General features: G+C 64.5%; 1 protein-coding gene across 1 annotated transcript; it reads left to right on the top strand.

Annotated features, from left to right (window-relative positions):
* The first annotated feature begins 2,178 nt into the window (after nucleotides 1-2,178).
* LOC125366310 (probable low-specificity L-threonine aldolase 2) lies at nucleotides 2,179-11,401 on the top strand. The gene is given in 11 exon segments (XM_048366896.1): nucleotides 2,179-2,326; nucleotides 5,179-5,283; nucleotides 5,394-5,512; nucleotides 6,062-6,470; nucleotides 7,860-7,943; nucleotides 8,505-8,593; nucleotides 8,995-9,224; nucleotides 9,923-10,061; nucleotides 10,221-10,304; nucleotides 10,306-10,414; nucleotides 10,823-11,401. Coding segments are annotated over 11 exon segments (1,860 nt in total). The 3' UTR covers nucleotides 11,167-11,401.
* The last annotated feature ends 219 nt before the right edge of the window (nucleotides 11,402-11,620 follow it).

The following is an 11,620-nucleotide window of genomic DNA, read 5'->3' as shown; positions in this document are numbered from 1 at the left end:
CCCCCCCGTCCCCCAAGGCACCCCCGTCTCCTCCCCGTCCTCCGTGGCTACGCTGGGATTCCTGGTTATGCTGGCTGCCTCCCGGCTCTGCTCTTCCCACTCACCGCCCGCCTGGGGGAGCCTGGGGGAGCCCGGGGGGCAGCAGCTCCCAGGGGTCCCCGGGACCCCAGCAACACAGCCAAGCCCTGCTGTGAAACACACAGACCCAGGCAGACTCCGCACTGACCTCCCACACCCCTAAGGTTCTTGAGAAGCCCTTAGGGCTTGTATCCCCTCGTGACCCCCACCCCACTGGACCCCAAAATGGGTACCCAGTGAAGCACCTCCAACTCCCCCCCCCCCCCCCCCCCCCCCCCCCGCCACCAGACAGGAAGGCTTAGATTGCATGGCCTGGGGAAGGGCTTCCGGGGGGGTCCAGCCAGCCAGAGGGGGCGGGGCCCAGGAGAGAGGCTTGCCCAAGGCCGCCTCTGATTGGCCCTGTGATGGCGGGGTGTCCTCTGGAGATCCGACGCACCTGCTGTTTCTTCAGTCCCGGCCTGACCCTGCCTTGCAAGCGTAGGGAAATGACACACACTCACGCTCTTCCCCGGGCAGGACCCACCTGACGCGGAGGCTCTCCATCCTCGCCAGACGGGACAAGCGAAAAGGCGCACCTCAGGATGGGGGGGCTCTCACCCCAGGACCGGGGCTGCAGCACGTGGACACAAAGCTCAGTCCTAGCCCGCCACCCTGCCCCCTCAGGAGGCTGAGAGCTGAGGGTCACCGTTTTGAAGCCAGCCCGGGGAAGGGCAAGCCACGAGACTCTTAGCTCCGATTAACCAGCCAAAAGCCGGAAGTGGCGCCGTGGCTCAAGTGGTAGAGCGCTAGCCTTGAGCAAAAAGAGCTCAGGGACGGCGCCCAATCCCTGAGTTCAAACCCCAGTACTGGCACAAAAATAAAATAAAAACCCTCAGGCCGGCTGGCCAACAGGAGAAGACACTGGCAGGCTCTTTGCCAAAGAAAAACCCAAATGTAAGAAAGGCCTGGCGCTTGGAAGCGGCACTCTGTGCCCGCCAGCGGCAGGGACTAAGAAATCTCAGGATGCGGGGAGTCCAGGAGAGACAAGCCGTGGGGATCGGGGGGGGGGGGAGGTGGCCAGTTCTCCCCCAGGACTGCGCCCCACGGGGACGGAGGCCCCCCGAGGCCAGGACACTGGGAAGAGGGTGCTCCTCCGGAGGCCCCTTGAGAGGCAGCAGGGGGGACGTGTGAGTGTCAGGGGCCGCGAGCAAGCTCGCCGCAGAGCCGTGACTCGGGACCAGAAGTCCCCACAGGCCCACGTGTGCAGGGTCCCAAATCTGTACACTGCCCTGCTATCCACCGGCGTCTGGGAGGAGAGAAGGGTGCGAGGTCGCGGCCCAGCCGGGGCCCCGGGAGGGCTGGGCAGGAGCTTGCTGGCGGTTCCTACTTCTTTGTCCCATGGAACGAGCGTTGCGTGCTCGGGGGCATCTCCGCACAAGTGCTTCCTTTCATCATTTAAAGAGAAAATGTTAGCCTGGCACTGGTGGTGCGGGCCTATAATCCTAACTTCCCAGGAGGACCACAGTTCAAAGCCAGCTCAGTGCACACAAAGTCCAGGAGACTGTTTTTTTTTTTTTTTTTTTTTTTTTTTGAGACACATCTTTTACTTATATCCAATAAACTACTCAGAAAAAGCCAGAAGCGGCACTGTGGCTCAAAGTGGCAGAGCTAATGCTTGAGCAAAACCGCTCAAGGACAGCGCCCGGGCCCTGAGTGCAAGCCCCGTGACCAATAAAAAAGAAAAAGAAAAACAAAAGGCTGCTGGGCAACAAGGTAAGGGACAGTGCCTAGGCCCTGAGTCAAGCCCCCAGCACTGGCAAAGAAAGAGAGAGGGTGGGGGAAGGAGAGGAAAGGAGACAGAGAGAGAGGAAAAGGAAAGGAAGGAAGGGAGGGAGGGAAGGAAGGAAGGAAGGAAAGAAGAGAAGGAAGGAAGGAAGGAAGGAAAGGGAAGGGAAGGGAAGGGAAGGGAAGGGAAGGGAAGGAAGGAAGGAAGGAAGCTAGCTGTAGTTTGAGCCGGGTCCCCAGGCAGGCCCAGGGCCAGGGCGGCCCCTCAGTTGCACGGAGCTGGCCTTGCACACGCAAAGCCTCGGGCTCCATTCCCCAGCACGGCAACCGAAGAACATGAAAACCAAGTCCGCTGGGGACCCAGCCGCGCGCTGCGCTCCCCGGATCGTCCCTGGAGCCCCCCGGGGCCGACACCCGCGGGCGGGCGGTGGCTTCGGCAGGCGCCCCGCAGCCCCCGGGGGGGACCGGAAGCCCACTGCGGCCGGTGCGTGGAGCCCACCTTCACTCTCCCCTCCCACCCCCTCCCGTCCGCCCCTTGCACACGCGTGAGTTTCACGAGATAGCTCAAGGCGAACCTTTTGGGGTGCAGTCAGAGGATTTTCGGCAGCTCTTTCTCCCAGTGGAGGTGGAGGCGGGAGTTGGGGTGCTTCCCACACGGGCCAATGCGTGGCCACCGACTGCCGCACCCACCAGGCCGCGGGCCCAGCCCCTGCCCCTTTCCCTGCTGTGACAGGCTGGGGACGACAGTGACAGTTCAAACTGTCAAACACCCTGTGGAGGGCTCAAGGACACCCCCACCCCCCACATGTTGACGGGCACCCGCCGCTATCTGCAGCTCAGATTCTGCTGAGCAGAGCACAGTCAGGGCCAAGGGGACGGGATGGAAAGGACCCCCCCACCCCCATGTTGACGGGGACCCCCGCCGCTATCTGCAGCTCGGATCTGCTGCACCCCCTTTATCTGGGCAGGGCCGGCGTGGGTTCCCGGCAGCTGCCACCCGCCGCTTCGCTTCCTGCCAGCGGCCCGGCCTTACAGGAATGCGCACGCTGAACCCAGCCCAGCACGCGAGTGTGTGTGTGGCGCGCGTGCACCCGCAGCCCCAGAACCCACACCTGCCTGGGCAGGTGCCAGGGAGCCCTGGTGGAGTGAAAAACAACACACGCCGCCGTCCTGAGACCCCCCCTTGCCCGGGTCACGGGGCCGGAGCGGGGCATCCTGAGCACCGGGCCGCGCTCCCAGGCAGGCCGACAGCTGCTCCACCGCGCCGCCTGAGGTCAGAGGGGGCGCCGGGCCGGGCGCGATGGGGGCCAGCAGGGCTCAGGACCCAAGGCGTGGATGAGACCGAAGCGGCGTGGAGAGGCCCAGCCAGGGGGGCAGGAGTATGGTGGGCTGGAGCAGTGGCCGGTGCGCTGGGCAGCGGTGAGCAGGGCCCCGCCCCAGAGGGCAGGAGCCGGCCGAGCCAGGCCTGGAAAGCCCCAGGGGGCGGCCGCGAGGCGGAGGCCACTTCCCTCCCGCCTGCTCAGGGCCGAGGATGCGGGGACGGGTCAGCTCGGGGAGCGGGGAGGGGTCAGCTCGGGGAGCGGGGACGGGTCAGCTCGGGGTGCGGGGACGGGTCAGCTCGGGGTGCGGGGACGGGTCAGCTCGGGGTGCGGGGACGGGTCAGCTCGGGGAGCGGGGACGGGTCAGCTCGGGGAGCGGGGACGGGTCAGCTCGGGGAGCGGGGACGGGTCAGCTCGGGGAGCGGGGACGGGTCAGCTCGGGGAGCGGGGGACGGGTCAGCTCGGGGAGCGGGGATGGGTCGCTTGGGGAACAGGGCAGGGCAGGGTCCGCGGAAGGATTCTCATCCGTGCCCAGGAGCCATGGCCTGTCCCCAGCTGCCACCAACACTACTTTGATCTCAGCAAAGCTGGGTACACACACACACACACACACACACGGGTACACACATAACACCACCATATACATATGTACATGTGTGTGTGAACACACAGGTACAGGTATAACATGTGTGCACACAGATATGTGCACAGGTAGGGCCATATCTCACACTTCTATACATAGCCACCCACGCACACACATCTGTGCAACGTGTGCACCTGTACTACATGCTCGTGTGTGCATGCGGCTTCATACCGGTATGCACGCACAGAGATACACGCACACGCACACAGGCGTCCGGACGGCCTCCCTAAGGCCGGGCCTTGGTTGGCCTCTTGCACACACACGGCACTGTGCTGGCAGGCACCACCTTCTTCCACACCAGCCCCCTGCTCCTCCCCCTCGCCCCCCCCCCCGGTGCCAGGCCATGCCAAGCCAGCGCAGGGAGGCCCGGGCGCGGTGGGGACCAGGCAGGAGGACCCGTCTGACGGACGCTGTCTGTGCCCATGGCCCTCAAGGAGGGACTTCCTCTCTGGAAAGACAGGTCAGCTTTGGGAGGACAAAGACTCAGTGGGTGACTGACTGGCTGTGTGGCCAGGTTGGGGTTCCTAGGCTGTAACCTCTGCCACTGCCGGAGCCTGAAAGCGGGAGCATTCCGTGGTTCTGCCATGACTGGAAGATGCCCGGTCTCGGCTCTTTTGTCCCCCTCCCTCTCTCTCTGCTACCCTGTGAGTTCCTGGAGGCTCCCGGCCCATTCATCTCCCTTCCTTCCCACGGAGCCTCCCCTCCCCACCCCCCCTTCCCAGCAGAGCCACTGGAGCCAGACAAGGAGATAAGGGGCTTGTTTCCTACGGGAGGGAATTTAGGAACCTGGTGGCGCTTGAGGGTCAGGGCCAGAGGCCCTGCTGTGGGGGAGAGCCGTAAGCCTTTCTGCCAGAGAGGGGCTGGAGGAGGGGGAGGGGGGTCACAGACCTGCAGGGCCTTGTGACAGCCACTTTGGATGGCCCTGCCAGGTGCAAGGGGGGAAAGGGAAAGCCATGTGTGGAGTTTGTCCTGGTCACCTCCCCAGCCACACTGGAGCTCCTTCAGAGCCTGGGCCTCAACAACACCTGCCCGGCCAAGCAGCCACCCATGCGGTCTGTCTCCCCCCCCCCCCCCCCCCCAGCTCTGGGTGCTCTCCCCTCTGTGTGACTGAGCAGTCCCGGGCCTTGTCTGCCACCATCACTCCTCAGGCAGCCCCAGCCTCTCCTGACTCCTCTCCTCGGCCCCGGGGGCCTGAGCAGGCGGGCTGGCCGACACAGGGAGGCCGGGCCAGCATCTGACCTCAGGATCTTGGAACGCCAAGTTGCGACCCATATCAACAACGATAGAAACCGCTAACGGACACGCAGAGAGTGCAACGGAAGCAGGGAATGGAAGTCTGCACCAAACGCATCCTGTTTCTTGCCCTCGCCACAGCCCAGTCTTCAGCGGAAGAAATGGAGGCACGGCGGCGTGTGTTAGGACCACACAGGAGCATGGAGGGATTTTCCACCCTGCAAGGCTCGGTGGAAGACTGGAACTGTCAGTGCATCCAGGCAGCAGCAGCGCCCTCCGCCACCGCCTCCACCAGCGGGCCTGCTCCACCAAGGGCTCTCCGCACCTTTTACCTCTGCCCCCATGATGCCCTCTAGGGCTGTCCTGTTGGTCCCAGCTGCAACTGTCCTTGTGTTCCCCCACCCCCTCGGCCTTGTACCTACGCAGACAGTACCTGGCAACAATAGGTGCTCAGTTAAAACTATATTGGAAAAAGGTAACTGATAGGGGCTGGGAATGTGGCCTAGTGGTAGAGCGCTCGCCTCATATACATGAAGCCCTGGGTTCGATTCCTCAGCAACCACATATATAGAAAAAGCCAGAGGTGGCGCTGTGGCTCAAGTGGCAGAGTGCTAGCCTTGAGCAAAAAGAAGCCAGGGACAGTGCTCAGGCCTTGAGTCCACGCCCCAGGACTGGCAACAAAAACAAAACAAATAAACAAAAAGTAACTGATAAACAGGTACGTTCATCATATTTAAGGGCAACATTTAAGGGCAACAGAGCACCGTGGTTCAGGCCCCAACTCACTCTTGAGGCAGCTGACTGCTGGACTGGCCCAATTTCTACTCAAATGACCAGCAGTCTGGAGTCTCTGCTTAACTGGACTACATTTGTAATATCTATCTGCTCCATAAAAGCTTGGCGGGCCTCAGTTTCCCCTCCACCAAACAGAATCCCATGCTGGGACAGTGTGGACTACAACTCCCAGCATGCCGTGCTGCCCTCCGGGACTCGCAAGCGACGGATGCTGGACTACAACTCCTAGCATGCCACACTGACCCGTCCGAGCGAAGTAGCGCGGACTACAATTCCCAGCGTGCCCCGGGGCCAGCCCAGCTCAGCCCCGGTCGTGCCGGGGACCCCGGGTCGCGGAAGGGCGGCTTCGCGAACCCCGCGCTCGGAGCCGCGCTCGCTGGCGGGAAGCAGGGTCCGCCGGTCCTTCCCGGGTGGAACGGCGGCCGCCGCCTCCGCCATGCTCCGCGGGCCGGGCCGGGCCCTGGGCCCGGCTCTCCAGGCGTCCTGGGCGCGGTGGTCCGGGAGCCGGGCGGGGGTCCCGGCCCGCGTGGTGGACCTGCGCAGCGACACGGTGACCAGGCCCGGCCCCGCCATGCGGCGCGCCATGGCCGAGGCGGCCGTGGGGGACGACGACTACGGCGAGGACCCCACCGTGCGCGGTGAGCGGGGCGCGCGGGCCCGGGGCCCGGGGGGGCGGTCCAGGCGACCCCCACCCCCGGGCGCTGTCCGTGGTGCTGGCGGGAGGGCGGCCGGGGGGGGGGGGGGGGCGGCGGCCAGGCCTGGCTGTGCGTTTGCTGCCCAGTCTGACCCATCACCCAGAAACCCGTCGTTAATGGGGGGTTTCGGGTCCCCCACTCCCCACTCTCTGGGGCGGCTGAGCCAGAACCCACGTGTTAACAGGATCACCCCGTGCACATGACAGCGTCACCCAGCTGCCTGGATATCAGAGATCCCACATGCAGGCCAGGCCCGTCATGGCCCAGTAGATGGCAGAAAACCAGGGCTGGAACCCAGGTCTTCCGACTCTAAACCCGTAACTACCCGCTGCTTGCCCCCAGGAAGATGAAAATCAGAAAAATGAAGACCATGTAGAAGCGACATGTCTCCACTGGCTGCATCTCCCCAGCAGTGGTTTCTAGTATTCTAGAGAATGGTCTAGAGACAGCGACCCACAGCTTACCCCAGGTTGCATCAATGCTGTAGGGAACCAGTGGTACTGCCAGGATGTGTGCACCCCTCCAAGGGGGCAGAGACAAGCGCTCAGGTCATCACTCAAGTCCCCAGGGCCTGTCTGGGCCACGGTAGATTAAGACCAATTGTGTATTGAGTGACATTTCAAGTGGCCAGGCACCTGACATGTACCAGGTAGCATGTGGGGCAGGGAGGTGCTAGTGTGGACTGGAGTCTGCAGAGGGCTTGTTGGGGCCTAGGGAACAGGGGAGGGGGGCTGCTCAGAGGAGCTCCTGAAGGGCAAGCCTTCAGGATGGAGGTGGGGAACAGGAACGTGGAGTGTAGGGTTCAGAAGGGCACCACTGTCTTGGGTGTCAGAAGCCAGATCATGCAAGCCTCGAAGGTCACGTCAGTCTCCTGGCACTGGCCGCAGTCAGAGATGGGAAACTTAAAGCAGGAGCCCCCACCCACCCTCGAGGGCCTCACTGCTGGGGCTGATGGGAAAGGGAGTAAAACAGGCTCGTGGTCCAGGCAGAGACGGAAACCACTAGAGGTTTGGTGGCCTGGGGAAGGACGTGGCCTGGGAGGTGGGTTCAGAGCGAACCAAGGGGCCTCTGGACCTGGGAATGCCACTGCCCAGACCCCAGACTGCTGCTGGCAGGCAGGCAGGCTCCAGCCTCCCCCGACGGCTTCTCACCACAGCCCCAAGGCAAGGGGCTGCCACCGAACAAGTGAACTTTGTGCCCTGTGTAAGACTTGCACATTGGCTCTGGAGTTCATTTGTTGATAAAGCCTTTCCTGCCCCTCCTCCTCCTCCTCCTCCTCCTCCTCCTCCTCCTCCTCCTCCTCCTCCTCCTCCTCCTCCTCCTCCTCCTCAGAGCTGCAGGAAAAGACCGCGGAGCTGCTTGGGGTGGAGCGGACTCTGTTTGTACCCACTAACACCATGGCCAACCTCATCTCTGGTGCGTCTGCCCACCCCGGGCCTCGGGGGCCACTCCTCTCCCCTCTGTTGAGTGTGATGACAGTAGGGCGTCCCCGAGGATTGCGTCGAGGGGAGTGGGAGCAGCAGGAATCTCCTCTTCCTCCCAGGGGGCCTTGTCACAGGGCCTCGGCTCTGGGTTCCACGCAGCTCTCATGACTTGAGCCGTCCTGAGAGCTCCCGGGCCGGCTCTCGCTCTACACTGTACACCGGGCTCCCTACTGTGCCGTGCCCTCAGTTTCCCACCAGGCCTGCCGGCCACCGGCACTATGGGGGCAGCCCTGTGGCCCTTCTGCAGGAGCCCCCCGTGCTGGGGGCTGCGGGCTGTGTGGCCTGGCATTCCCAGTGTAGACCTCCCGCAGTTGTGGATCTCATTTAATGCAACAGTTTCCTGGCACAGGGCAAGGTGTCTTGTAGGGGTACCGCTTTCTAATTAGTGTAGATACTGGTGGGCTCCCTGGCTCAGCCCAGCCCAGCTGAGCAGGGGCAGAGGGGCCGCCTCGAACTCCGTGCCAAGTCCTCCCCTCCTCCCCATGTGTCTCAGTGATGGGTCACTGCCGGCGCCGGGGCTCCCAGCTCCTCCTCGGGCAGGAAAGCCACCTTCACGTCTATGAGCAGGGCTTAGTGGCTCAGGTAAGGACCAGGCACAGCTCTCCTGGGGCCCTGGGCATTTCCCAGCCAGCCAACCTCAAGCTTAAGGGGGTGACTGCTTCCCCTGATACCAGGCTAGGAGAGAGCGGCCCACAGAGAACCCGAGAGTCCGTGCGGGAGGTGGGAAGAGCCCCACTCCAGCTTTGCCACAGGGGGGCAGTATCGGGCAACATGAGGTGGCAGCCTTCTCGGTGCCATGCTGCCCCCTCCTGGGCACTCGGAACACTGGCACCCCAGAAAGAAGCCAGGCCTCTGCTGAACACCTGCCCCTGCCCCATCCTAGAGAAGACAGTGCGGTGCGCAGGCTCAGGAAACCGTCCCAGGCCCAGAGCTGGGGAGGGGCAGGCTCAGGAGCTGGCTCTCCCCCCCCCCGCCCCCCGCAGATTGCCGGGGTGCATTCCCACCCCCTCCCAGACCTGCCCCACGGCACCCTGGACCTGGAGGAGCTGGAGCGGGCCATCACCCGTGGCCTGGGGAGCCCGTACCACCCCGTCTGCGAGCTCGTGTGCCTGGAGGACACGCACAACAGCGCAGGGGGCCGGGCCCTCCCCATCGACTACCTCCGCCAGGTAGGCCCCCCTCCCCCGCCGCCACCGCCGCCACCATGCCTCCCGTCCTCTGATGTATGCCACGGACACTCTGTGGCTACCCTGTTGTGGCCGGCCATGCGACGATAACAAGGGAGATGGCCACGCCAGCGCAGGGCTCCCCGGAAACGCCCTGCTCAGAGCCAAGCCCCGGGCAGCACTGGGCGCCTGCCTGGCCGGCCAGCCCGGGAAAGCGACCTCATCCCCTCACCTCTGCAGGAGCAGCGGCCCCTCGCAGAGCAGAGCCACTGCATCTGAGAGGACACGAGGCATTCGCCCCTCCCTCAGCCCGGTGTCTGCTGATTGATGGTGCCCGCTGAGGAAGAGAGGGGGGCTGGGAAGGTGGCTGGGCGGTGGAGGGCTTCCCTAGCACGCACGGTGCCCTGGGGCCCATTCCTGGTGAACATAAACAGAAAAGGCCAGAGGTGGCGCTGTGGCTCAAGTGGTAGAGCGCTAGCCTCGAGCAAAAAGAAGCTCAAGGACAGTGGCCAGGCCCTGAGTTCAAGCCCCAGGGCGGGCAAAAAGCAAGCAAGTGAGGGGCTGTAGCTCAGTGGTAGAGCGCCTGCCTCGCATGAAGGCCCTGGCCACACACACAGAGTTAGTGTGGTTGCCGTCCGCCCCTTCGCCGGCTCCTGCCGCCAGGCCTCCCGTCCTTCCTCAAGGAGCCACGCCCAGGGCCCCCCTCGGCCTGGCCCCCGCGACCGCTGCCCGCCTTTGTCACCAGGTGCACCGCCTGGCGCGGGGGGCACGGGGCCCGGGTGCACCTGGACGGCGCCCGGCTGATGAACGCAGCGGTGGCCCTGCGTGTGCCCCCGGCCCGCATCGTGGAGCACTGTGACTCGGTGTCTTTCTGCTTCTCCAAGGTAAGGAGGCACCTGGCCGGCCCATCCCGGGAGGGAGGGGGGGGGGCAGCGCCGGGTCCAGGGCTCCTGTCCTGGAGCGGCCTCCAGGCCACACCTACCCCACCCAGCCAGGGGACAGGCACGACAGCTGGGCGCCAGGAGCCTCTCCTCTCCCCCCAGGGCCTGGGCGCGCCGGTGGGGGCTGTGCTTGGGGGGCCCAAAGACTTCATCGAAGAAGCCTGGCGGCTCCGGAAAACCCTGGGCGGGGGGCATGCACCAGAGCGGGGTGCTGGCTGCGGCCGCCTTGGCGGGGCTGGCGGGCGCGGAGGAGGCGCTGCGGAGGGACCACAGCAACGCCCGGAGGTTTGCCCAAGGTGCCCGCTCTGCCCTGGCCTCCCTTCGCTGCTTCTTTCCACCTGGGCCCGTGGGGCTCCGCCCTCCCAGCCTCTAGGATGCCGAGGGTTACTTGCTGAACCTGGGGGGCGGGGGGAGGGCGCTCAGGTATGCTCGCCTCCCCAGCCCCGCGTGCACCCGCAGATCCAGAGCCTCGGTGCTCCGCGGAACCTCAAGCGCGGGTCTTTCACCCGTTCATTGAATCCTTGCAATCCAGTGATGCCCTCCCCTGACAGATGAAGACACTGAGGCCAGAGAGGCCAAGGGATTGTCACAGTCCCAGTAGCAGGGCTGACGTCTGTGGCCCCCAAGGCCACGGGGGAAATGCTCCTGGGTGCTGGGAGGTTCAGGGGGGCCGGGCTCTGTGCTCACCGCCCGCTCCGCCTCAGGCCTGCAGGCGCTGGCCTCGCCCATCTGCTCTGTGGACCCTGCTGCCGTGGAGACGAACATAGTGCTGGTGCGGGTGCACGGGCTGCCAGCCGCCCGGCTGTGCCAGCGCCTGCAGGCCGTGAGCGCCCACGAGGCGGCCCAGACCGGCCAGGCCGTGCGCGTGCTGCTGCTCCCCTGGACGGAGCGGGCCGTGCGCGCCGTGTGGCACCGCGACGTCTCTGCGCGGGACACGGAGCTGGCGCTGCGCAAGTGGGAGCTCGTGCTGCGGCAGCTGGGGTCCGGAGGCGGGGACCGGGAGGCCGGGGCCCCCGCCGGGGCGGAGTGGGCGGCGCCCCTGGCCTAGGGGCCCTGCTGGGAGGAAAGGCCTCCGAGTGTGCAAACGCGGCGCACCCCCACGCAGCCAGGAGGGGAGTGCGACGAGACGCGGCCAAAACCAAGAGGAAAAGGACAACAGGAACTCGAGTCAGGCGCTGGTGGAGCACGCCCGTCAGCCCAGCTACTCCGGAGACTGAGAGCCGAGGACCGCGGCACAAGGCCAGCCAGGAAAGTCCGCGAGACTCTCTATCTCCAACTGACCAGCAAAAAGCCAGAAGCGGCGCTGTGGCTCAAGTGGTAGAGCCCTAGCCTCGAGCGAAAGAAGCTCAGGGACAGTGACCAGGCCGAGTCCAAGCCCTAAGACTGGCACACACGAAAACAACAAGCAAAAAAAGACAGTCCCAAGGATGGTCAAGATTATGGAGTTATTAAATACAGACTTTAAAGTATTCAAGGAACTACAGGCAAGATTAAAAAATTTG

Source organism: Perognathus longimembris, chromosome 17, assembly GCF_023159225.1.
Source record: "Perognathus longimembris pacificus isolate PPM17 chromosome 17, ASM2315922v1, whole genome shotgun sequence".
NCBI lineage: Eukaryota > Metazoa > Chordata > Mammalia > Rodentia > Heteromyidae > Perognathus > Perognathus longimembris.
This window is presented reverse-complemented; position numbering and strand designations above follow the sequence as displayed.